Here is a 27,278-nt window from a genome sequence, read left to right as displayed (position 1 = left end):
TATGTGATGAAGTTTTATTGATTCACAGTAATGATGAATAAATGGATTGTGATTTGGACTGAAATTTGCCCCTGACTCAGCCAGTGTCTATCAACAGTTATCCTAACTTATATGGGTACCGATTACTTTTTTGTAAGAGTGTATGCATCACAGCTAAAAGCAACCCAAATCACATCACATGAAAGAGTATTTTTTCTCTTTAGATGAGGTTAAAGTCCCTGAGAGCACAGCTTTCTCTAAATATGATTGTAGATAAGCACCATGTAGCTCACACTCTCAGCTTTAAAAACAAAATAAAAGCATAACTGGCCATGGAAATGTCCCAGTGCTATGCCTATAGCATGGGTACAACACAGTAATTTGATGAGAGTGGTGAATATGAACCAACTTAAGATATGGAATGGCATATCATTTTAAATAACACACAGAACAGACCATACTATGTCAATAGCAACTGTATATAAGCACAAAACAATAGCAAAGCAAATCAGCAAACACTTATTTTAGACTTTCAGGTCTATCTTCTAACATTTGTATCCCCAACAGTTTTTAGTAATAGGGCTGAATGTGTTTGACCAGATGTGCAAAAGTTATTCTAAAAAGCTATCTATTCTTTCTAAGCCTTCCAGTGAGGAAGAAGACCATGTGCTAAATAAATTAAGTCTACAGTTGTCTCTATGAGTGACTTGTCCTTTCCACAACATGTCCTGGAAACTGGCCATTAGAAAACCATCTTAACCCATTTAACCACCAAGAAATCAAGCCAAACACATCAAACACATTACTGGGGTAAAACAACATGATTAACACAAGTTCCATGCTGTAAAGAAAATTAAGTTGCATCATTGTTTGGTGTGGAGCTAAATGTTAGCAAAGAAAGTATAGAGAGAAACAGTATATTTTAGCAGCCCTGTTTTAGTAAAAATAAGGCCACTGTTTACTGAGTTGAAGCGTGAATTGAGGAATTTATTTTTTCTTCCAGACAAACATGTTGTTCTCGTCGGGGAACTGAAAATGCCAGCTTGTGGTCTCTCTATGGCTGCCTACGAAAAGACAGCTCTGGTATTAAAAACTGCATGTCTGCATAAGTCTTTCTCCAAACTTCACCCCTTTCTCTCTTTCTGTCATTCTTACTCAATCTTTCTTTCAATCACCATCTCCCTTACTAAATCTCTCAGAAACTCAGAATCTTTCTTGTACTTTGTGTCAAGGTGAAAATCCAGATTCTCGCTCTTTCCGTGATTCCATATATAACAACTTATATAAATAGTTTTTCTTTATAAAGCACATGCTATAGCCCTAACCTTAAGCATAACCTTATGTCTAACCCAAACAGATGTAATTAAAAGGTTTTTTTTATATGCTCTCAAAACCCAGCCTCCCTGCCTGCCTGCCACAATACTGTGGTTTTGTCCCTTCCATCAGAGAGGCTGGAAAAGAAAAAGCTGTACAGTTGTTTTAATAACTAAAATAAAATAAATAAGACATGATTTATCTGCATCATGGGAAAGTTCTAATACTATGTCCTGTATGAAATAATTTTTCCTCCCTGGTTAATTAACAGAAACAAAACCAAAAAGTATTCAGCATTGTTAATTAAGCGCTGGCTAAAAAAAACTCTTTACTGAGCATGCTGTGTATGTGTGAAACCATGAATAAATAAAGTTACAGCATAAATAGCATATTGCATATGAAAACTAAACACAAACCTTATATTTCACTTTCTGAAATGTAGAACAGAAAAATACTTCACACATCTATAACGTGAGACAGGTAGGTCGGAGAGGGATGAGTAGGTCAAAAGTTGCAAAGAAACTCCCGCACACTGTCTAACTTACCAAATTAAATTTAATAGCTGACGTTGCCAACTATTAAACACGTTTTGGTATTAGATCTCCCTCAGCCTGAGGAAGTTCTAGTACTGAAACGTTGCCAGCTATTTAGTAAGTTAGACAGTGTGTGGGAGTGTCTTTGCAACTTTCTGAAATGTAAAACACAATAAAGTGTTTTTTAGATAAACACCCTAAGAAGTCAATTTGGTGGCTAATAAAAAACAAGTATTGGGGCAAAACTAGAATACTGCTGTCTAAAAGATAAAGTGCTTTGTTCCATAAAAAATCATGTGACCTCTTCTTACCTATTCTAGATGAGAAGCAAAACCTTGTAGCACGACTACACTTTTATAAAACAATGATCTTGTTAAAACCAAAGCAATGTTAAAATACCTAATTAACTGTGGAAGAAAACTACCCAAAAACACTGTTCACCTGAAACATAGTAAGGTTATGTAAAGGCGCAACAGTTACAAAATTAAAGTAAAGAATTTGGGTAAAATGAATGCCAAGAGAGCAAATGTTAGTACTTATGCTACAAGTGCATTAAATTGGCCTTTTGCAACAGAAATTATACAAACTCACAATATTATTATTTTTTCTCAGATTTTCATAGCTTCTAAATTGGGAATGAGATTTCCCAACAGCACAGGCCTCCCTGTTGCCTTTGTGACAGATTAGTTATAGCGACATTAAGGTCTTTCATACGTACACATTTTGAATAACTAATTTAAGTTACTAGTCGTCCACATTCACAAAAATCTGTATAGTTTGAATATCCAATATCTTCTTACTTTCCTACAGTAAAAAACATGTTGAGCCGTTTGGCACCTGTTCCACTCTTGTTGTCAATAGAGTCTCTGCAATGGTCGCTGCTGTAATATGATGCGCTTAACAATATTTTATCCACATCTGCCAAGGAGGTGAACAGGCACCATTGTTGTTGTCTGTTATTGTGGGTCCTAAGGTCCCAAGGGCCTGGGGCCATCTACCTCAGCCCACCCTGAGTAGTCTCTGGGTCCCACTGGAAGGCCTTCGCACTGGGCCCTAGGATGGGCTACACAGAGTTGTTGGTGATTTGCCTCTGGTGCTCAAACAGGTCCTCAATCTCTGCACTGTATGCATCACCTATTATGGAAAAGAATATAACTATCAGTGACAAAGAGGAGAAATAAAGATGAAGTGAGAGAGAGGAGGGCTGTCTGTCCTCACCTGCATGACATCCATACATGTAAGCTCTGTGGCCATCATATTTGCACCGACATCTCATGACATTGTTCATAAAGTCAGACTCAGCCATGTCCATTGAGGGGTTGATTTCCACCTGCAAAACAACACAATCATACAAAACCTATGTTAACAACAATATCACCAGGTGACCTCTAGCTCACCCAGTAGAGTGTGCGCCCCATGCAGGCTGAGCCTGACCCGCGGCCAGGGTTTGAATCCGACCCGCCGCCCTTTGCTGCATGTTGTTCCCCCTCTCTCTACCCTTTCCTGTCTTCAAGCTACCCTATCAATTAAAGGCCATAAAAGCCCCCCACCCCCCCAAAAAAAATTATATATATATATAAAAACACTATTACAACGATAATTCAATGTCACAATGTTTCTGACCTTATGACTTGTAGCTGCACATTTTATCATTGCAACAAACATTTATGAAGAAACAGGGAGAATTGAATTCTCATTTTCATCTAGTACTGTATCTCCAGCTGGCCAGGCACATGATCGAACAAGGAATACGTCTCCTCTCACTACACACTGAGAAAGCCATTTGAAATAAAGAGCAGCTGGATGTAAAAAAGCTCATCGTAAAAATACTTTATAACTTGTATGAAAACATGTAACAAAGACACATCTGCCCACATAAAACATGAAGAGCTGCATAAGAGGTTCATGGAATGTGGTTGCTCCTCACACCAACATAGGTATGCAATAATGAGGACGGAAGTAGCCTGAAATTGAAGTCTGTTGCAATAGAGTAGTTATGCATAAGCATGTTTATATGTCTGAAATCGGTCTTACTCAGTGCTGCCATACACTGTACTAATAGTCTGTAATTTGCAGAGCAGCTCCATAACTGCTGATACAACCATTCTCTTAATCTGGTTGGGTGATAATACTGAGAAGTAATTTACTCTAATAGCTGCTCTGTAAACTGTTACACCCACTTTAAGTACATGTTACTAACAGCTACAGGGAGAATGAAGGCAAACTACACTAAAAAAAGGCAGAAAACTTAAAAAAAAACTTGTCAATGCAGAAAAGCTGTCTCTTAATTTTTCAGGGTAAATTACAGTGTTGGACCAGAGTGTACGAGGCTTTTGAAGAGGGCCGGTTCAGTGGCAGAATATGTTGCTCACTGAGAAAGTGGCAATACAAATAAAAACAGGGCAGGAGGAAATCTTTGGTGGCAAATTAGCCGTTTCTAGTGGAAGGGGGGGACTAGCTGTTTAACTAAAGAGATGCAATAGTTAATTTGGGTAATTGGTGTGTTTCATTAGCAGTGGGTGGTTCAAGGGTAGGCCTGCTGAATTTATCTGTAAAGCCCAGGATCAGAAAAGTCAGGCATCATCTGCAATTTAGTAGATAAATGAACGAACAGAGTCACGAGAAGGAGAGCTGCTGTAAAATATATTTGTACAGTATATTTCCAATTCTGCAGCCTTGGTGAATAACTGCTCCCTGCTTGGCTTACTTTCCTCTTTTTTCCCTCTTGTTCTTCTCAGTTAAATTTGGTTATGCACCCTTAGGGATTTTTCTTCTCAAATGACCCTTATCTTTTCACCTCAAGTAGTTCTGCCAATTTCTTTCTCCTATTTATCTCCACTTCATTCCTGTCCTCTCTCATTCATTCCTTCTTTCTGCATCCACATTGTGCTGTAGCAATGTTCCACTTTATAATTATACCTCGCTCAACATGCTTAAATTACATTCAGTCAGCACATGCGTTTATATATATATATATATATATATATATATATATATGTGTGTGTCACATCTATTACAAGTAAATTAAATAAATCCATCTTCAACAGAGAGTAGAGAAGTATAATTACAAAGATTGAGAGTGACCTATCAGACAAACTGGGTGACAGCAGTAATTATCAGACAGTTACACTATAACCAATCTGCCACAGCTTGGCAGCATGAGATCTGAGGACTGCTGCGTACATGGTGGGATCAGTAGTCTGAACTGGAAATGGAGCATAATAGGAGATGGAGTCCTTGATGTGTTTTAGGCTAGTAGCCACAATGACTCGACTGATTGACCTAACTCAAAGTAATGACAGGCAGAGGAATAGTTGAGGTGATGACTGTGATGAGGGAGGTTGAGAGGTTTTACTGAAATAGACAGAAACCCCAACCAATCATGAGGAAGTCCACCTTTAGATGCTGTGAACCTCTTTCTCATTAACTAGCATAATAAATAAAATAATCATTTGGGAAATATCTTATATATTTATTGTATATTCAATTTCAAATAAAATGAAAACCGGCAGCTGATTGGACGAACGCGTCACATGGGTCTTATTTCTCCGGAAATTCAAAGACAGACTGTCATGGCGGCTTGTTCAGAATACGATCTCATATTGTACTAAAATAGTTCACTGAAACGTGTTTCTGAAAACATTTTAAGCGAGAAATAGGCCATACAGTTGCTGAATTTGTCTTCATTTCAGATCAACAAATGTCAGTTTAAAAGATTTTTGTCAAATTTTGAGAGACTCTAGTCACGCTCATTCCGCTCCCCGTTTCCGGGTTAGCACTCTACCAATCAGATGGGTCATTTGAGTCCGACTGCCGGCAGTGCCTGCCCCACCGATTATACATGTGAAATCGGCCAAAATGAAGGCCGACGGCCCCTCGGATGGACGACGGCACGGAACACACCGAACAGATTTGAGTCACTGACCTCGTCAGACTGTCTGAAGGACGATTATCAGCTTGGTGTGTAGTCACCTTAAGTCTGCCGCAAGCAGACTACTTCGCTGGGAGGAGAGCTAAGGGCAGCTCCTCCGAAAATAGATAAGCTAATGTTAGGGCTGGCTGGTTAGCTAGCTAGCTTATCCGTCTCTGGAGCCAGCAGTACCGCTGTTCACCAGTTCGGCTCATTTTCTGTGAGACACAAATAAGACAGAAGTGCTAATAACTGCATGTTACTACAGCTTTCACTACTGTTGATGCACGCCATGTTGGATTTTTAGCTCGGGCTACTGTGGGGCTGTCCAAGATCCGAACTCGGAAATCCAAAGTCAGGGGGCATGTTTCCGACTTTGACCTTGAAAAATCTGACTTCCGGGAATACATGGAACGCACTATTAATCTGTACAAAAACACAAGTGTAAAGACGTTACATCATGGTTTTACACAGGGTTATGTGTCAGACTATTTCTTGACTTGATTTCTGGGTGCAGTTGGAGTAACCAGTGGAGACTCCAGAAGACAGGACTCAAGACTCCTTATTGCACCTACTGTAAGCTGCTAAGAAGTTGTTGGTCGTACTAAGCTGAGCTAACTGGCTTCTGGCAGTAGCTTCATATACCGTACAGACATAAGAGTGGCATAGATCTCCTCATCCAACTCTTGGCAAGACAACAAAATGAGCATATTTCCCAAAAAGTTAATGGTGTGCAAAAGGGGAGAAGTATAAAATGACTTCTGACCTGGAAGATGTAGTCTCCAGGCCGTACATCTGTCACGTCAATCCACTGACAATCGATATCGTGGCGATATGTATCCCAGCAGCCCACAGAGATACCCTGATCACCCATGTTATAGCAGGAGAACCGCTTCTGGAGTCCTAACACACACACACACACACACACACACACACACACACACACACACACACACACACACACACACACAGCATTATCAATCACAACATAGAAGCTCATTTAATGCTTGGCACTCCCTGTTATTTTTAAGAGCCTTTAGCTTCATGAATTGCATCAGACTACATGTGAACTGTTTTTCATTTGAGCTATTTCATCCATGATATAATAAGTAAATGGAGAGTGAACAAACAACAACAGCAGTGATCTAACACATTAACCACAAAGTAAAAATGTAAATAGCTGTAGCTGAAATATTGATATTAATTTCCTGTCACTAATGGGGAAGAGAATTTTACTGGGACTCATAAATAGTAGTGAACATTACCATCAGGGCAATACGTGTCCTCTAAACAGAAACTGGCCTTGTGTCCCTCTGCAACCCTCGTGCCATTCAGAGTCAGCAGGTCGTAATGTGTGAACACCTCGATACTGTGGTAGTGCCTGTGACAACAGAAAAGGAAAGTCCAGGTGAGAGTGTATATGTGTGTGTGTCTGTACATCTATGAGTGTGTGTATTTACGCTAACTGAACACTGGCTCCCTATGGCTTGTAGCCTAATGACCTCACTGCTTGAACATGAGTGTGGGTGTCACCGTAACACCTCTCACAGAAGCTTGTTTTAGCAACAGCTTGGTTGAGCTGTTTACTCATTCTGAGTGAATGGAGGGCTTTGAAACACACATCCATAGCTCTAATATGTTGTTGTAACAAACTGAAATGGACCTGACCGTGCATGGGCTACCCTGTCCTTTGTATTACACCCGACCTGTGCTGACTGGATTGGTTCAGCCCTCATTTCCACAGACACGTGCTGCAGGGCAGCTAATGAATCTGGAGAGATGACAACACTGTTTCAGGCCACCCGTAACTTACTGGGACACATGTCACACAGCCAACACTGTGAGCTTCAAATGGCTCCTTCTTCTCTCATGACGACAGGCCTGAAAGTGCCCTCGTCATCTGACAAGAAACTAACTCACTGAGGGGAGCAAAGTGAGATGTAGAGTGGAATTTGTTAAGAGCAGACCTGAGGATAATATTTTGTCTATTTACAACTAACAGACAAAATGCTGCTGAGGCCCAGTGGAGGACAAAGGCTCTTGTGTTTAATGCCCAGGTTGCATGCTACCTGCAGCCACCTTGTCAAACCATGTGTGTATTGGTACAGAGATCACACTTCAGTATGTTTTCTTTTCTGGTAGCAATTTGAATGCAATTAAATTAAATATAACTCAAATAACTTAACATGGAGGAAGCTATATCATATTGCACATAAAAGCAATTTTGTAAGAGGAACAGGTGTTTATCAAAATATTTTTGACAGCCTCTAAAAACCACACCCCACCAGTATCCAGGACACTCTAAGCCACGGTTTCCCAAAAAAAACACTTACCACAAGGGCAACCACAACATCCCACATATAGTAAGTATTTAAACAGTTATTTACATTTTAATAACCTAAACAATGTAACCCCTCAATAAACTACTCAGAGATGCTCTACCTGTGACACTGGTGCCATGTCCAGCTCTCTCTTGTTGCTTTGGGTCTGAAATCGGACCGTCCCATGTTCATGATGCGGGAGGAAAAGCGCAGCAAGCGTCGGTGGCCATAAGGCCAATTCATCCTGGCAGCAGACGAGGACAGACAGTTCTCCTCATTGGCACAGGTCAGCAGGTGGAGGGGTCGGTCTTCCAGGTAGGCTGTCTCCTGGACCAGCTGGGCATCCAGAACGAGGTCAGGTGCCGCTGAAGCAGGTCAGACGTGAGAGGTTTTGTTAGGATTCAACCAGATTTAGAACCAGTGAAGAAGAGTGAGAGCTACAGGAAGACGGCTCGACCTACTGTCTGAACAGCTGACCCCAGCTGCCTTAGTTCCACCTCCTCGAGGACAATGGACATGGTTGTTGCGGCGACATTGTTGAATTGAAAATTCTGTGCCCACACAGTGAGTTCCACTGAGAATCACATCAGCTGCATTTGGGTCACCGGGCCAGTACCAGGTCTCCTGGCAAAGGAAGGGCGTGGGGGTGGGGTCGCAGGACATAGAAAGCTTGTCAGGTTTCCTATCAATAAGCAGTATCATAGCTCATTGTCCACCACTGTGAATACAGGGTCTGTGAATATGGATTCGCCTCCATGGGTTCATTTGTTTAAACATCTGTTTGTTTGTTTGTTATTCATCAATAACTCAGACACTGCTGATAGGATTTTGAAAAATCTTGGAGGAATGATGCCTCTGAACACTGACTAATTGCTTTAGAGATGGGATTGTTACATTGTTTGTTCATTCAGGACATCATGCCCATCATTTTAGACACTGATAATCAGACTTCAACAAAACTTGCACTACAACTGCTGCCACCTCGTCAGATATGGATGTAGTGTTGGTCAGGAAGGTTGTTATGTACCTGATGAGCACTGGCAGCGAAGCCCAGGCCGAGCTGTCTGCATAACACCATGGCCTCGTTGATGCCCCAGTTCTCACTACAGACAGAGCCCCAACGCTTACGACCTCCAACCTCCATCAACACTTCCACACGGCCTTCTGATGGGACTCTACCACCAACAAGTCGTACCTGAAAATCCATTAGATTAAAGGGATTAAATGGGTGACGCTTTATCAGTGAAAGCTGATAAGTATATGTCTTGTGATGATTTTCATACCGTGTTCTCCATTCCGGTCTTTGGGACATTACAGCGTACTGAGGCATCCTGGCTGTGTTTGAATGTCCACGGTTGGACTTCCTGAAAGTAGCAGTCTAGGATGGAGCGCTCTGACCCCATACACTGGACACTGTTCATATGGATAGGTCCTGTACCTGAAAATAGGAGGAGGACATGAGGTAGATTCAAAGACTATGCTGACAAAAACAAAGCAGTGAAGTACGGTAGGCAGAAGAGCATGGACATAACTGAAGGGCAATATTTCTTGTGCCTTGTTTGGGGCCACCCAATGTAGACACAAAGGCATGAGCAGACTTTACCATGCAAACTAGCACACACACACATGCAAGGCTCTGTATTCCTTTCACATGAATGGGCTTTCTCTATTTTAGCTTTAAACCAACAATGAAAAGTTCCTATCTGTCGTGATAAAATGCTCCGGCAAGCCAAGCAGCACCAACATCTACTTTAGGGATCTGTCACACCTCATTACCACCATTCTGTTGCTTCAGGCACAACAACAATAACATTGTGTGTAGTCCACCACCCTGGGTGAGGAAACAAGGCCAAAGCTGTGACAACAAAATAAAAGACTTTCACTAGCATTCATTTGTCGTTTTTAACCAGATAATCTCTAAACAACATAGAACATGGTGGACAAAAAAATCTTAAAGATTTTGTGAAAGCAAACAGCTGCTTTCATAATGATGGCTGTATATTATGAAAACACAGAACAAACTATGGCTTCAGTGTTTTCTTAAAACAAAAGGCACAAACTGCAAACTTTGAAATGAGGCAGCAGTGAAATAAACAACCAAAACCACAGAAACCGGGGGAAAAAGAGAAAAACCAAAGGGCGAGAAAGAAGATGACTGAAATGGTAGGGACCAGATTGCAGCCTAACCCAATGTGTCTCTGTGTTGGTTTTGGTAGATTGTAGGCCTGCTTTCATACTGGTCACCATGTGTGGGTTCATATGTATAAAAAAGACACATCTAAACCACTTCCGCCTCTATCTGCATGGTAAAGGCCACAAGCTAGATCCAAACTCCCACTGTTTAAGTTATCAAGACAAACACGGGGCCCAGTCATGGGATCCTCAAAATGAACTGTGACATACTGTATTTAAACCTTAGTTTCGGAAATCCACGAAAACTCGAAATAAAATCCAAGAAACTGGCCACACACACTTTACATGCACACATACATGTACATGTACACACAGGCAGTCAGGGTGTTTTATTCCCTTATGTACATATAGTACTCTATATGTATATGTACTTCACGGGCAAAATAACACAGTAAAATAACAATGTCTTTGATTCAGTTTTTGCTTTGACTAGCGTGATTATCTTTTTTTTTATATATGAGCATGGTTGGAGGGTGCCTGAGGCCTAAACTTCTCATTGCCAATGCTTCTCTGTAATTGTTGCGCAAATGATCAGAAGAAAGAAATAAAACTTAAATGTTGGTCAAGAAAGGAAATCAAAACCTTGTCCCTGTATTTTAACTCACTAATGGTTATGATACGTAAATGTAATGATGATGGGAGTTAGAGGGTTGAACAGAGCTAAGAATATTTTCTTCACTTTCATTCTCCCTGACATCAATTTCACATTGACAGCAGATATAGCTATGAGAGAAACATTCAGGCAAAATATAAATGTGGTAGCTTAATTTTAATATTTACAATAAACAGATTTAGCTTAATTACCATATAATTAGAATTGGCAGATGCCACAGATAATTTGGACAGATTAGAAAATGGATTTAAGGGGATGGAAACAGCATAACATTGGCCACATTCTTGTTGAGAATAGCATAAATAGTTGGTTAGTGGTTGCAAGGGAAACCCTTTTCTTTTCCTCTCTGTAATTGTACTGTTTTAGGCACATTAATGTAGTGTGTGTAGTTTTTCTTTCCATGAAACGTCTCTTTCTATGCCTCTAACAAAAACTTTCTGTCACCAGTTAAATCTGTTTCTTAGCCAAGAGCTAAAATCATGTAAGTTAGATCTGCCAGCATGTGAACTTTTAGATGGTAGAAGCCAACCAGCATCAAAATAATGTTTCCTTTTCCTCTGTCAGCATAATTTCAAAGCTGGTTAACTAGTTACAATGTGACAACTTCACTTATCCCCGAGGGGGATACTCTGTGCTTGTGTGTCTGCCTGTATACCACCTGTATACCACAGGTAAGTGCTTATGTGCAAGCAAGTGTTTAACAAATCTGATAAGTGAGACCACATTTGAAGCCAGAATCTCTGACTGGCAAACTGTCGACCCCAGCTTTATCACATTGTCACATTTGATCAGCATAAATACTCCAACCCTCTCCTGGGGGAACTTGTTGCTACAGACTGCTGATTGAAAGATTGGATAGAAGAGATTTACTTCCTGACAGAAAACAAGTGTATTTGTATGTAATGCATTGTGTGATATGAAGAATGTATTGTATGTATCTATCTCAAAGTGTTAATTCTTTTTGAGATACAATTATTTTACAGAGAAATGAATTGTATCCACAACTTAATCATTTGGACAAAACTACAGTATATTTTAACAATTCACTCTTTTAGGAAGTATTTCACAGTGAGGGTTTTTTCTATCAAAGAGTCTTATTTAGGCCTTTTCCAATGAGATATAGTCATGTGTTTATGTGGCCTTCAAGCACATGAAAAATGATATGTCACAGTGAAATGTACAGTAAAAACAGGCTACATGTTATAGAAAGAAAGCTGTGAGAGGACTTTGAAGTCCAATCATCCTGTGTATGTCATACTGTGTGTGTGTGTGTGTGTGTGTGTGTGTGTGTGTGTGTGTGTGTGTGTGTGTGTGTGTGTGTGTGTGCGTGTGCGTGCGTGCACATGTGCGGGTGTCTGAGAGAAAAGAGAGTATGTACGTATATGTATGTGTGTTTATTGGCCTATTTCAATTGCGCAAGCACAACGACAAATGCAAACCAGTAGTCTTAGACGTAAAGCCTGTAGCTCCAAGCACACCTGCTATTTTGGTTCATGTATGTGCTGGGTGAGGGTGAGTATAGATCAGAGGGTCTGGTGATTATTAAATACAATCTCAGCCAGTCATACCACTGGTCTCATCGCTCTAAAACACATGATGACAATAGCTCAACAAACGCCTCTCCAGGAAACCATATTGTACAGCACTACAAATCCACCACAATCAACATATCCGTCTTGATTCCTTCATATGGCTGCAGGGATTTAATGAACTGAAAGAGAAGCTTTTCATAGAGTATAAACAGATACTGTAAAAATCACTCATAATAATGTATAGATAAATGTGTTTATAGATAAGATGGGCACCAAAATACCACAGACGGACAAAGCCAATTTCAAGTTCAAGAAAATACCAAACAGTCGGAGCACTGCCTGCTCCTTAGGGTGTGAGAGAGTGAATCACCAACTCAGGAAACATGGAATAGGAAACCTGCATTTCCAGGAGCGAGACAGGAGTAATATGAGTTAATAGTAGAGAGTAAACCTGCCATTTGTCAAATCAGATTATAATCTTAATATTATAATTACATACACACAACCATGCGAGATACACATGTCAGCATTTGCACATACACAAATGTAGCTTCATGGTTAGATCAGGGAAACCTATTTTAGGTAAAAAATGTAAAGCTTTTAGGCCACTCCTGACGATGAACCTCTGCCTCAGACTGCTGGAACTACGATGAACCTGAATTCCGGCCTAACGACTAAAAGTGGTGATTGAAACCAGACGACAAGGGGTGGGAGGCCTGGTGCAATATAAGTATCCTTAGAGGAGCCAACTAAACCAGTTTTAATTCTGTTAGACTCATCAAAAAGAAAGGTAGCATACATTATATCATCTACAGAAAACACAATTTAAGAGGTTAAAAGGTAAATGGGACTAATCCAACATATACAAAAATATATGTATGATCAACTAAACAGCTAAACCAGCAGACTTTCATCCCACATTTCATCTCGATCAGCACGATTAGAGACTAGACCCTAGCCTGTGGTATGGGGAAGTCATTCTCACATCTCGTAAGGGTGGGGACACCACTCGTGCAGCTGGATAGAGACTGAATCTGTGCATCACAAAAGCTGTAAAATAGAAAACGAAGAAAAAAGACCACAGCACAGTGAGTGAATGAAAACCGTGCTTGAAGCTAGCAAGATTATTTCTGTGGCTTTAGTTACCAAATGCCAACGTAAACCACCATGGCTTGTAGTCTTACATTTTGTGTGTGTGTGTGTGTGCGCACATGTGCACAGTGTTAGGGCAGCTGGTAGTCCTGGCATAGGACTCATTTAATCACAGCTGGAGATACTACAATCAACACCATTGCAGCTTCACAAGGTACCAGACAGAAAAACACACATGCCCATGCATTATCTGATCAGTCAGGGCAGACGGGTGCGGCGTCTAAGATAAGCAAAAGACTGCAAAAACCTCCCTACCTTCCCTGGAATACCATGACGCATGATAAACACATTCAAACATCCAAATTGCAGACTTACAACAACAACAATAAATGTAGAGTTTTCCAGAATTTCCAGTCTATGTTATGTGAAAGCCTTTGCTTTGAGCAACAGAAGTTCTCTCTCTCACCTTGACCCATAAAGGCTCCATGCAGGGCATCCTTGGCAGAACCAAAGCCCAGTTCTCTGCACACCACACTGGCTGCAGGTCTATCCCACATGTGGTCCACGATGGTCCCCCATTTTCCGTCTCGGAGCACCTCCACACGACCCTCACCAAGCCTGGGGCCAGCCTTCAGACGCACAGGCTGTGCATGGCAGCGATGGAAATATAACTCAGTTTACGCTTATGTGCAGTTCATAAACACAATGTATGATTGTGCCAGTGTAGGCGTAACTGTATTCATCTTACCACAACTGGATAGGGGGCTTGGGGTCTTCCTGAGGAGATGCGAGCAAACTGAGGTCCTGGCACACACTTGACCACTGCATGTCTCCCATTCTTACATGGAGTGGGACTACGGGGGATTGACAGCTTAGAATGGCACTCTGAAAGGCTGTTCTCAGTGCCCAGACAGTGAATTTTTTCTACCCAGAATCCCTTCTTCTTTGACATGATGCTCAATCTAGATAAAAGAGGACATGTTTTGGTCATAAATTCTTTAAGCCCCTTGGCAACTTCATTTTAAATCTTTAGTATTTCTCAATAACATTACATATGAATAAAAAGACTGATGCACAAAATGTTGTGTTCTTGTAGGACCCCATCATTCATAGTAAGAAGCTAATTGAGAAAAGGGTTTTCAGAGCCTTTTAAATGAAGTTCAACTCATTAGGTCTTCCAGTATCTCAGAGAGATCCAATGAGTGAGATCAAATAAAGCTGAGAAACATGAGGAATGGTCCTTTTATTACCTTGTAGAAGGATCTGCAACCTTGGTATCCCATATTTTCCTGTAAAAGAACCAAAGAACAGATGTTAGTTCTTTCATATCTGTATATTTGCTGAGGTTACCAACACATAGACATAACACCCTGTGAGGTGACCTAGGTCACCAATTTCTCATGCAAAGAGGAAGTGACTGTAGGATATACTGTAGCATCTGCTGTTTGTTTTATATGTAACCTGGCCACACAGGAGGGATTTCTGCCACAGCGAGTAGCAGCACAAACACGTATACACCGACGAGATTTGTACATAACTACAGAATGTAAGAACTATAAACGGATAAAAAGAAAATACAAAATATTTTGAACTATGTCGTTAACCTCCAAAGCCACATTTTGTTCAAAAAATCATGACATTCAACATCAGTGATGTACAACATTTCTGGGAAAACAGGGTTTGACCAAGCACGATATACAAACAAAAACTCTGGCAGTACGCTGCACGTCCGAGAAATGCCAGAGCCAAATAGAGATTTATGCACCAAGTAGGCTGGCTGACTCGGGAGAGCAGTGGTGAGGAAAGCCTTCTGTTCTCTTGGCAGACACGCAGAGCAGACATGCCACAGTCACAGACCATGCCAGGACAGCCTCAAACCACTGCAAAGTGCATGCACCATCACAGACATTCACATCAATTACACTAAAACACTCAGAGATATACACGCTACAGCCAAGGGCTGGGTGATATGGCCAAACGTAACGTAAAGCGTCGTCCAAATGACGTGAATATTGCAGTAACGAAGTTTAGCCGCTGATTTTTCGACATTGTGATAGCAACAATATAAAAAAATAGACATAGACATTATAAAGCACATTAATCCAAAATGCTGATCACAGAGGGTCGTTCACACATTCACGCTCACATTTAGATGGCAGCCACTCTAACTCCTGATCCATAGCTGCCATATTGTCCACAAATTATCCAGAATATGTATCCCATTTACTGGGCTAAAAAAATGTGACCACACAACTGGCATTCATCGTGGTTCATTAATGAGCTGGATAGGTGTAGTTTTCATTAAATACCTTGTACAGCAAAGCAAACACATCTTTTCAAGTTTAATCTCTGTAGAGCTGTATATCAGCATGGCATCACAAGTGTGAGAGGCTTAAATGGTTTTCCATTTTTGGTGGCTACTGACACAGTAAAAAAAAAAGTAATTAGAAAATACTCCAATGTGGGTTATAGTGGCATTCCCTTTTATAGAAACAAACATGTCTAAGAATATTTGTATAAAAGCACAGGTAGATAAATATTTTAACTTTAAACATTCCCGTAAAGGTAAAACAAAAAAACTGAGGATGTTGGACTCAAGAGAAGCATTGTCTTTGACATGATGTTATGTATGGTTGTGTGAAGTCATAGACTGCTGACTGAACACTTTCCAAAATCACATAACAACCTGTTTCCTGATGCTGTAAGGAGTCAATGGGACAGAAGAGATCTAAAAAACATTATCATATGGTTAGGGGAAAAAAGTGCGTACTTTCATTTCAGCAATCATTTAGCAAATAGAGGTGTTTGCAAATTACAGATGCTATTTTTGAACATCACTCTTCAAATGGACTTTAAGTCTTTCTCAGGCCAATTTGAAACACAAATGCAGCTCTGAGGAGCTTAAATTAGGAACATCTGTAAATGAAATATCAGCAGCTTAAATAACATTGCTTGCTACCTTTCAAAGCTATATAAAAAATTTGACTTGATGAGGCAGAAAATTCCCCTAATTTTAAATCACGTGAAGGGCTCTAAATAAAGCCGTATGTGAGGTCACGAGACCGGCTGTGAATTGCAACTGACACATTGTATAGAATTTAACACTTATTCTTTACAGTGTCTTGAATTACACTTGTAAAATATCCTAAATGTGTCTACCATGTGGCTTTGCAGTAACATGTCATCAGGGACAAACAGTGAGGAGCATACACACACTAACACACACATACATTTTCCCATGAGACAAGCATGTCTGTGACTTGTTTGTGACCTTACCACAAACCAATCAGCTAACCATTTTCCCTCTTCAGAAACCAATAGGACTACTACACACACAGGCTATAAATGATACCTTCAGCCTTCAGGTCTTTAATTTGACTGAATTACAGCACTGTTTGTTAATGTTGAACTTCATTCAAGTGAGATAAAATGCATAAACGTCACTTTTTGAATATATAAAATCAAATAATTAACAATGAGGTCTATACAAATAAATGTAATTGTAATAGGTAGTATGAGCAGCAAGACAGCATTTTACTACATGCTGTGTGCTGATGCAATGAACAGACAGACTCAGTGTTAGTTTGTTTTCCACCTCCATAGCATTCATCAGCCTTGCTTAAGAAAGCAAACAACAGAACAGAGGCTAATGATAGGGAGTCCCACCCGCCTGTTAAAAGACGAGCATTACACAACTGTTTGGGTTTTATCACCCTTACACTGCTTACTGGCTTTATTTTAGGTCTTCTGGTTGTAATATTAAAAACAAATTCAGTGTTTCTTTTTTTATGCTTGAAAAAAATCAATAATACGAAAAATAAGGTTGCTAATATAACCATGGATTACAGGATGCTGATTCCGCTCATTAGGTGGCATTAAGACGCTTGAAAATATTATTTGCAGTACACATCAAGACGTTATCCTTTTTTTTGCCCTATTTTAAATATCTAAAGGAACTTGCATGTCAAATAGTTGCTAAATACTTTCATGCAGAGTGAGGTGATAAAAATCCCTATGCTTAAACTCAGTTTTGAAAGTCGGCATCCAGTCTGTTCCAGATCACAAAAACAGCCACGACATGCATACAGAAATTAAAAGATGCTAAAATAAATTAGAGAGGAGGTCATTGAGGAAAATCACACAGACATCAGACAGGAAAGCCAGACTCGGTCACTTCAAATGTCACACAAAAGCCTGAAAATGATACCCTCATCATAAGAAAATTTCAGCTGAAACATAATTAAAAAATGAAATGCTGGTTAAGTCCCTAAATCACTACGGTGACAGAAGAAGACAGACAGCTGCTGACACAGCGGGCCCCGCTGCAAACTCCAGCTGTAATTGGACATATTTCACACGAGCATGCGAAAATCTGGCTTGTCTGACTGCTGCTCCTTTACTTTGTCTCCATCTCTTCTTTCTCGTGTTACTCTCTTCCTACTTCGCCAACTATGTCTTACTCTCTCTCACACACAGCTATAATTGGGGGTGTTTTTTTTCACTCTCAGCAGAAACCCCGGAGAGCCTTGGTTGTGATCAACCTGTAATTACAGCATCTTCAGTCTCATCCAAGAGACACAGGGAGTCGTAAGACATGGCATGGTCCGGGATTTCTAAGAATGGATTGAGAGGCTTGGAACAAGGTGGAGAAACAGGGGGAGTGTCACTGGCTAAATTTGGTCAAACCATGTAATACAATCCTAAGCTTTCTGGCAACCGTTTAGATGGAAGATGTTACATGAAAACTGAACATCATATTGTCTCCCATCCAATTATTTCTCCATGATTCTGCTCACATTTTGTGCAGTAATTATAATTACAGTGGCAATTTCAGTCAGAGGGCAATCCTTACAATTACCCATAAGTAAAGGCTGAAACAGCATTACCTGTATTTCAAGTACTGATTTTAACTGTCAGTTGTATATAAACATCCCAATACAATAACAATATGGTTTCATCCTGGAAACCAAATACTGTAAAACAACTTGAGTATATCACTATCAAAATAATGTGTCATTGGCAGTTAAGACATTGAGCCATGTGTACACATTTAACCAGTTTGAAGTCAAAAACACGTATTGAGAGGGAACCGGTACAGATTTGGAAACAAACACATCATCGTGGTTCAGACCAGTATAGCAGCTGAGGTTACAGAAAAAACACCCGGTGAAATCCAGGACAGGCCGACCTAGATGTGTCAAGTCACGACCACTTCCATGCCAGAGCCTTATAGTTTACATGCACGATAAAACAATCAACATAATGGCATACGTCTGCCCAAACTTGTCACTGTACATTTAGAAGCATATATGTTGGATAAGCAGTATTATCCACTTTGATGTGGCATAGGTCAAAGACTAAAAGAGTCAATGGAGTGCTTTTGTTTAAGTTTCTTTACCTCAGAGGGAGATTAAAAAACTACATCCTGATAGATTCCCTGCAGGCTTCAGTCCAAGCCCTTCAAGCTACAGCAGTTCTGTCCTCTGCCATATCTCTCATCTTGGTGAGCAGCCAAAAATCCTATGTTGCAGCCATACAAATATACCCATCTAATTTCTCACTCAACTATTAATTGTACTTCTCATCTCCTATTTTTTGCATGAAGTGGCAAATGTGCTGCGATAGCAAAATCGAAGAGAGACATGAAAAGCATCACACATGCAATGCGGGGAAGCTATACTCTAATACCGGTAAATGATCCTGTACAGATGGTGTACAGACTCAGCTCCTCCTGCAACAATAGAATCCAGTTGTAGCGTCACTGTGTGTTCCCAATAACAGAGTTCAGCAGAGATAGCTTAGTTCAAGGGCAATGCAGAAATACTTTCAGTGAGTGAGTGTGCTCACACATAGGGATGTTTGTAAAGTCAATAAAAGGTTGAAAAGTCTATAAAACAAATTAGTTACCCCCTCAACAGTTACAGCCTTTTAGTAGAAAGAGGAATCTAACATCTACAGTACAGAGCAGATGTTGCGGTCTGTCACCAGTTGTGTCAGAATAACCCCGGCCAAGGGAGGGAAGGAATAGCTAAACTGTGAATCACCTAGAGCCGGCAGCTCTCCAGGAACCAGATCCAACTGGGTCCCCCTTACTCTGAGGACGGCAAATGGTCAGACACTATTCATTCTTATAGTAGCAATGGAGTAATCCTCTTCAAATGTGTGGTCCATGTGGTTTAGGAGCAGAACCTTCCCAAAAACCACTGTCAATGGGTTCTTTTTTTAGCTGGAGGAGAGGAAATGTAGATCAGTGTCAAAAGGGGAAAAAGGAGACACCTAAATAAAATGCATTTAAGTACATGTCTCATTGGAACAGTGTTTGAATGAGAGTATGCACGTGTACATGCTGGGGCTGGGTATTGAATCTTAACACTTTGGAAAAGGAATAGTTTGATATTTTGGGAAATTCACTTTCTTGACGAGAGATAAGAAGAATGATACCACTCTCACATCTGTCAGTCAAAAATGTAGCTGGAAGCAGCAGCCGCCTAGCTTAGCTTAGCATAAAGACTGGAAACAAAAGGAAACATCTAGCCTGGCTCAAAGATGAAAAAACTGCCTACCAAAACCCCCTGTAAAATGTTGCTTTTTTGTTTTACTTATTAAACAAACAAAAAATGATATTACAGGTTGTGGTTGGTGGATTTTGTTACATTTGGACAGAGCCAGGCTTACTGCTTCCTCCTCTTTCCAGTCTTTATACTATGCTAAGCTAATGGCTGCTGGCTCAAGCTATACATTTACAGAGTGGTATCTTCTCATTTAACTCTTGGCATGAAAGCAAACCTTTAAGTAGTGACCAAAATGTGCCAAAAGTGCCAACTGAATGCTTGGTCATTGTCGTTAAATTATCCTTTGAGATATTTTCTGATTAAATCATATTTTTTTCTAATTTTAGAGTATGCGTTATTTAGCGAAGATCAGGAAAGGCCAAATTAAACACCAATGAATTTGAGAAGTTTTGCTTGTTTTGTTAAATACATGTTAAACACATTTCTATGTTCACTGAAGTAACGTATTGAAAGAGGTATTGTTTTGGAATTGGTACCAATGCTAAAGTATTATACTGGCACAACAGTATCAAAACAATTTCCAATGATACCCAGCCCTAGTACACACACACACACACACACACACACACACACACACACACACACACACACACACGCTGTTGAAGTGGGATGTAAAAGTGAAGCAATGCCTGGCTGACTCAAGCCTGCAGAGGCTGCCCTGCCAATAAGACAACTTACTTCACGCTTTCCAATAGCCACCTCTGTCCCACACATGGTATCGATGGGACAGTTAAAGCACATCAGCAGTGATATTACACCTCAGCATGGGAATCTAAAAGTTAAAGTGGGGCTGTTTGTCTGAGAGCTGCAGGCTGAAGATAGCATGTGTGAGAGAGAGGCAATGAGGTGAGCAGAGGTGATTTGCCTTGGGAGAGGTATAGAGAAAAGGCAGTAGAGAGGGGACAGGGATTCCTTTATCATCATCCTGAGGCTGAGGAAGGGAGGGGGAAAGGGGGACACAGGGCAGAAGTGGCTGGGGGAGGAAGATAAGCCCAACAAAAGACCTTTACTCGAAGTGGCTCTAAACAGGATGCCACCGTTGTTTTTTATTCTTCAGGATGAGTTTTTATTCACTTAATAATGGGATGAATGGCATAGCATGTTGCCTTTCTACAGTCAACAGCCCAGTGTAATGTAATCTAATAACTTGAGTTCATAAAGTTGAAATGTGTTGCTGTCAGTGCAGCTAGGAAAGATTCATACTCACTTGTATGTTTTGACATTGTGCTGAGTAGCCTCTGGAAAGCCGAGCATCCCACACACAACTAGGCTGCTGTTGAGACTCCAACCCAGGTCACAAACCTGCCTCCATCTCCCAGCATGCTTCACTTCCACCACACCCTCTGTGATCAGGCTCTTCTTCTTGGTAGCCATGAGGATGGGACGAAGACGGACTTCCTCGATTTGCACCTTACTGTGAGCCTTAGGAAAAATGCATATCACATCAACAGTTACATGTCTATCTAAGAATAACACAGAAATTAATCAGAAGTAAACTGCTGTACCTGGTGATGTCTTTGAAACCTGGGGATCTCAGCTTGATGTCCGTTTCCATAATAGCCATATCCTGGATGCCTGCGGATGGCCACAGGGCCCTGCCACTGAGGTGCGGAGCTGCCATTGGGCCTGGTGGCAGTGGTGTAGCCTCTAATTGCTGTTTGATCCAGCCTGCGCTCAGGGGTGCACACCACCCCTAAGTCTTCAGAGTGTTTACAGTCATTCACGCCCCAACCGTTGTGTTTACAGTCCTTCAAGGACTTCTCTGAGCCATCACAGCGCACATTATCCATCCATATTGGGCCTTGTGAATAGAAAGGATAAACAATTAATTACTTCATTCATTGTGTTTCATTGATTGTTCAATAGACATACTGTGCATTTCATCTACACAAGGGCCCAAATCAGTTCCTAAACACCTAACACTGATTTAGGTTTAGGGTTGAGATACACATTATTTTACAAGGCATGGCGCTGTAGATCCTGCTCCTTGAACCTCACTTAACCTTCTCTTTAATTTGGAGTTAAAAGCACCAGTAAAGAATGTCCATAAACCATAGCAAGTGTTGCACAACTCTGGCAAGCGAATGCTGTCATTATTCGAAAACAAATGCCCTTTTTGGCCTATATATTTGCTCTGCCAGCCTGCCAGGCGACCTTAATGAGATGTAGACTTCAATCCCACAACAAGTTATCTTTGTCACTTTATGATGCTAGTTGCTAGTCTTAATTGGTGGTCTTTTCATGAACCTTTACATTTAGTGTGTTGTGGGGTAAGCACACTGTAACATGGACATTTTGCAGGAGACAGGTTGCAATAAACTGGTTCAATATGGCCGCCTGCCACTAAGTTTTAGACATCTTCTAATAAGTGACAATGATAATTTAATGGGCCTTGTTCGGATCAGCCATTTTGACTTGTCATGGCAGGAAAAGCACAGGTGTAATTAATACCATTAATGATGGCTCTGTTCCAATTAAGTGTGTCAGTAAGTCTTGTCAGTGAGCCAGCATACACAGTGGCAGCTGGCTCTGAATTAGTAAAGCAAAATGGACTGCAGCCCTTATATCATTAATTGCACCTGTGGTTTCCCTGCTATGACATGTCAAAATGTCCAGGGCCAATCTTTTTTTTTTTGGCATTTTCAGGCCTTTTAGTTGATAGGACAGGTTAGACATGAAAGGGGAGAGAGAGGGGGAATGACATGCAGCAAAGGGCCACAGGTCGAAGCCGAACCCGCGGCCGCTGCGGCGAGGACTAAGCCTCTGTATACCAGGTGAGCTACCCAGGCGCCCAACGTCAAAGGCCTATCATAGCTTGTTTCATCACTCACAATCAGTCAGTATGGCTTTGGCTTTCGAGAAAATGGTCACATTTAACCTTTCTTCAGTAAAATGGCTCGCTACCAAAAGTGGCTGTAATTTGGTACAGGTAGTGCTCTCACCCGCTCCTTCTCCATACTTAGCGCTGTGTGCCCACGTTACACCGCTCTGGAAACCGAGCTCTCGGCACACCACGTTGGCCATCTTGATGTCCACTTCATCATCGCAGACTGTCCCCCAGGTGTTGTTGTGCAGCACCTCCACGCGCCCTTCGTGCGGTTCTCGCGCAAAGTTGCCCGCCAAACGCACCTTGGCAGCTGGTGCGCGAGCCAGCCTGCGCTGAGAGGACGTGGTCCGCCGAGGTTCAGCACGAGCGGGACAGGAGAGGGGCAGCAGCAGCAGCAGCAGGAGGAGGGAGCTCAAGCAGAGGGTGCCGGTCATCGTGGCTGAGAGGAGGGGGCCTGCAGGTAAAAGATGAAATACTGCATGATTACATTTCTTCTACATTAGTTTAATTAGACGATGTTGAAAGTTACTCTATTCATTTTTGGTAAATTGACCAGTGGAGTCTTAACTGGTTTGTCAATTAAGCAGTCAGTTCAAATCTATAATTCTAAAATGATTCTATAATTTTAAAACTTAATTCCCTTCAAGTCAAACAGTCAGCCAATAGGGAACCTGAGAAGCCTGGTTATTAAACGGGCCAACGGTGACCTCCTCTGGACAAAATAGTTCAGGTAGTCTCAATGGCAGAAGAAGAAATGGTGTGCTGCTGAGACAGTTACCTTATCTATTCACAGTCCGACATAGCTAGACGTGTTTTGTAGTCCCAAATTTGATTTAACTTACTGGTGCAACATCAATTTTTGTAGTGATTTAATGCAAGCCAAAACACATAAAATGAATACCGCTTACTCAAGCCAAAACATAGGCATATAATTAGAGATACACCAATGCACTTTTGTATTACAATTCACGTGAATAAACATCCCCCAAGGCTAACTAACCAGACACAAACATGAGGCAGGTTTTAACTGGAGGTTAACAAGTGTCACAGCAAAACAAGAACGCAGTGGTGGAGACAAACATTAAATCACTGCATGCCATGAAACAACACTGAGCACAAAAAACACTGACGATAAAATTATAAAGGAACAAGCCAACAGCAAACAAACAAACAGACTGCAGACTGGCCTCAGTAAATCATAGTGGGGGACAATAATAACGTATGTTGTATCAATATATATTCTACTGTATATCTTTTGTTACTACTGCTTAATTCAGTGTAAGAAAAACATTTTAAACAACAAATATTTTCTTTAAATGTTTGAACTTTTGGCAGCAGTATAACTGATATTTGAAAAGGAATCTAGTTAAAGTAAAGAATCAAGAGAGCATCTCAACCCTTAAAACACCTGTTGCACTTGCACTCAGATGCTATGTATTAAAAAGAAGTACAACAATAAATGACAATTACTGATAAATCAAGTGATAATAAAATAACATTCTTTACCAAGACAAAATGTAAAAGGAGAAGGTAAGGTGAAAGTTCACTCACCTGACAGGCAGAAAATGTTTGCAGTGGTGGACGTCACTGGCTAGGGGAGAGTGACTGAGTGAAGGAGTGTGTCTACTAAATGCTCCCCTTAGTCAATCCTCCCTTCTGCCCTCCTTCTCCCTATATCCCTCCCTGCCTCCCTCCCTCCCTCACTCCTTCTGTGCTCTCTTTCACTCTAGGTATCTTTCTCTTACATAGAAATGTTGACGGATTTCAAGTGCTAAAATGTAAAACTAGTTTATTAGATTGCAGCCTAATTATATGCATAATGCTGCAACACTTTTCCTTTCAAATCTAAAAATATCAAAGTAGTGAGGTCCCTTTACTGATGGAGGATTTGTCATTTTAACTTATTCTGTTTCTTGGCAGACATTTGTATAATTGTGGGTGAATACTTTTAAGCACTGCTGAATGAGCTCTGTGATTAAACATTCCTCACAGATAAATGAATCTGACGCCGAACCTTTTAGAAATAAGCTTCCAGCAGCCACAAGACTCATCAGTTTCACGATGGAGTGTTTAGTACCTTAGCAGAAATTGACATCATACATTATGAAACTTATTTTCATAATCAAATCAGGTGTTTTTCTCCGATCGGGCCTCTTTACACCCCTCTTTTTCTGTTAGGCTGACGATGCTTTACATAACTGCACACACAGAGCGTTACAAAACCTTAGAGTGAACGTGTGTAAATGTAACCAACAGGAAGGACTCTGGTTCCAGAATAGTTTCAAACTTAAAGCTCCAAGTGTCTTAAAGAAGCTCCCTATACCACAGGGTAGATATTTCCTTGTTGAAATGGCCGCAAACCACCAACTCTAAAATAGGCCCAGCCTCGCCGTAGCCATAGTGCACGTGACTGATGAGAATATGCCATACCACCCCTGCCCAGGAGTATGTTACTATATTCTAACCTAGTGTAGATCAGATAAAAAATGAGCGAACAGTCCTTTGTGGCTTTCTAGCCCAGGTCATTTCAAGTGCTCAGTTCTGATCCAATTTAGGTTTTCTTCCAGATGTCTAATAAGGTCTTTCTACATGTTCAAAATGTGTTTATTTATTTTTTGAATCATTTCGGGAGGATTTGGGACAAATTTAGCTACATGGAATTTATATCCTTAGGGTGTTGATAAACTGTATTCCAGTTTTCAAGTAAACCTCAGTGGGCACCTTTTCGAGGCAAAGTTTTATTCATAGACATGAAGGATTACAATCATGGGCAGGGGAGGTAGGAACCGAAACATCAACTGAGACCGTAAAAACACTTACTTGTATGAAGAGCTCTTACAGGGTGAAAAAAAATCATACGTTACATTATGTGTATTTGTGTGCACACGTGTAAACTTTGAAGCTGTAATTGAGATGTTTGTGTGTGCGATTGATGGTGCGACTGGGTGGCAGGATGGTGGTCCCTCCCTGGCTGGTAAACCCGAACAGGAAGAGCAGACCCCCCATTAGCGAGGCCAAATCAGAGGGATATCCAAGGCCGACAGGGAGAGGAAAGAGAGATATATAAAAAAAAAATCAAAAGGAAAGGAGGGTGCTAAATTTAAAAATATAACTATCATTGCTGTTTGTGACATTTTTCTATTATAACTTGTGATGCACATCAGACTAATTAAACTAGACTAGACAGGTGTTCCTGCCTGTGTGCCAATACTTAACGGGGGTGTGTGCGTGTGTGCGCTAGTGAGAGTGCATTATAGAGCTCTCGGAGGGCTCACAGGGCTAAGAGTATCTGAGCGAAGCAGCTCTCTGTGGCAGAACGTTCGTTCTCTCTCTCTCTCTCTACCTCTCTAATTACGCCGACCGAGCCGGCTCTGCCCTTACCCACAATCTGTGGAGGCATGAAATAAATACATGCTCTCCAACAATAAACAAGTGCCTTTTCAAACGACAGCACCTCCTCATGCTCACCCCCACTGCCGTCTCTCCAGGCTTTCATAATGCTTTTACTTGGAGCATGTAGGCACATACTGAAGAGGATATGCTGTACAGGTTATAGGGCAGAGAATGCAGCTGTACATAGAGGTTGATCTCATTGGATCTAGCCTCAAAGGCCATCTTTGCCATACAGTGGCACCCCAGACATATTTCATGGAGGTGGCCAGATGGGGCCACAGAATCTTGGGGTGGCACACAAAAACCAAAAGCCATAACTAGGAATTCTATTATGCTGTTGTAGTATATAGGATAGTTAAAAACTAAGTTACTGCTACCAATCTTCCTCCATAATCCCATTCAAGTTTCATACCATATTATGTTTAATATTCAATTATATTCAAATTTCTAATGCTCAAATTTAGCCTATAATTAATATTTACTATGTATCTATACACTGTATACATGGGCTTATGCATTGTCAATGCAATTATCAGCATGTGGTTGTTATTGTAACATTGTGCCCTCAGGTTGCTCGTTGTCGAGTGATATCTCATTTGGACCTTGCATAATCTGCAGATTACTACATCTTTATTTGTTATTTTTCTTTTTGTTGATGGAAATCCCCCCAAAATGTCCATACATCGCTTCTTAAATGGTCAGGTGTGGTGATGTCAGTGGGTGCAAGATGGCTTTAAGATATATAAGATTGTAATTAAGAAAACGTTCTTGTTCATCAGATGTGACAAAAGCATTTTATTCTCACCTGCATGTAGGCCAAGGCGAGAAGTGCAAGATTTGCTAACGTTAGCCAATGCATTTATAAAACAAACGGTGGTCGCTTTAAACACGTGACCGCTGTGGAAGTTTTAATCACGTGTTCCATTTAATGTAATGGTCGCAGTTTTAAACCTTTTAATTACATAGTTAACGTTGCGAAATGGAACTAGTTAAGTTTAG

At 40.8% G+C, this 27,278-nt stretch overlaps 1 protein-coding gene across 1 annotated transcript; it reads right to left on the bottom strand.

Annotated features, from left to right (window-relative positions):
- On the bottom strand, positions 1-24,526 carry loxl4 (lysyl oxidase-like 4). Its single transcript, XM_078272821.1, has 15 exons — positions 24,438-24,526; positions 23,002-23,340; positions 21,565-21,860; positions 21,267-21,481; positions 14,738-14,776; positions 14,236-14,449; positions 13,954-14,131; positions 9,341-9,495; positions 9,085-9,252; positions 8,519-8,681; positions 8,179-8,422; positions 7,002-7,117; positions 6,503-6,639; positions 3,045-3,156; positions 1-2,960 (listed from the first exon to the last, which is right to left on the bottom strand). Exons 2-15 carry the CDS (start codon positions 23,318-23,320, stop codon positions 2,890-2,892), a joined length of 2,427 nt encoding a protein of 808 aa, XP_078128947.1. The 5' UTR covers positions 23,321-23,340; positions 24,438-24,526; the 3' UTR covers positions 1-2,889.
- Positions 24,527-27,278: the final 2,752 nt, after the last annotated feature.

This window comes from Sander vitreus, chromosome 17 (assembly GCF_031162955.1).
Source record: "Sander vitreus isolate 19-12246 chromosome 17, sanVit1, whole genome shotgun sequence".
Lineage (NCBI taxonomy): Eukaryota > Metazoa > Chordata > Actinopteri > Perciformes > Percidae > Sander > Sander vitreus.
Note: the sequence above shows the minus strand (reverse complement) of the source record. Positions and strands in the feature narration are given on the sequence as shown.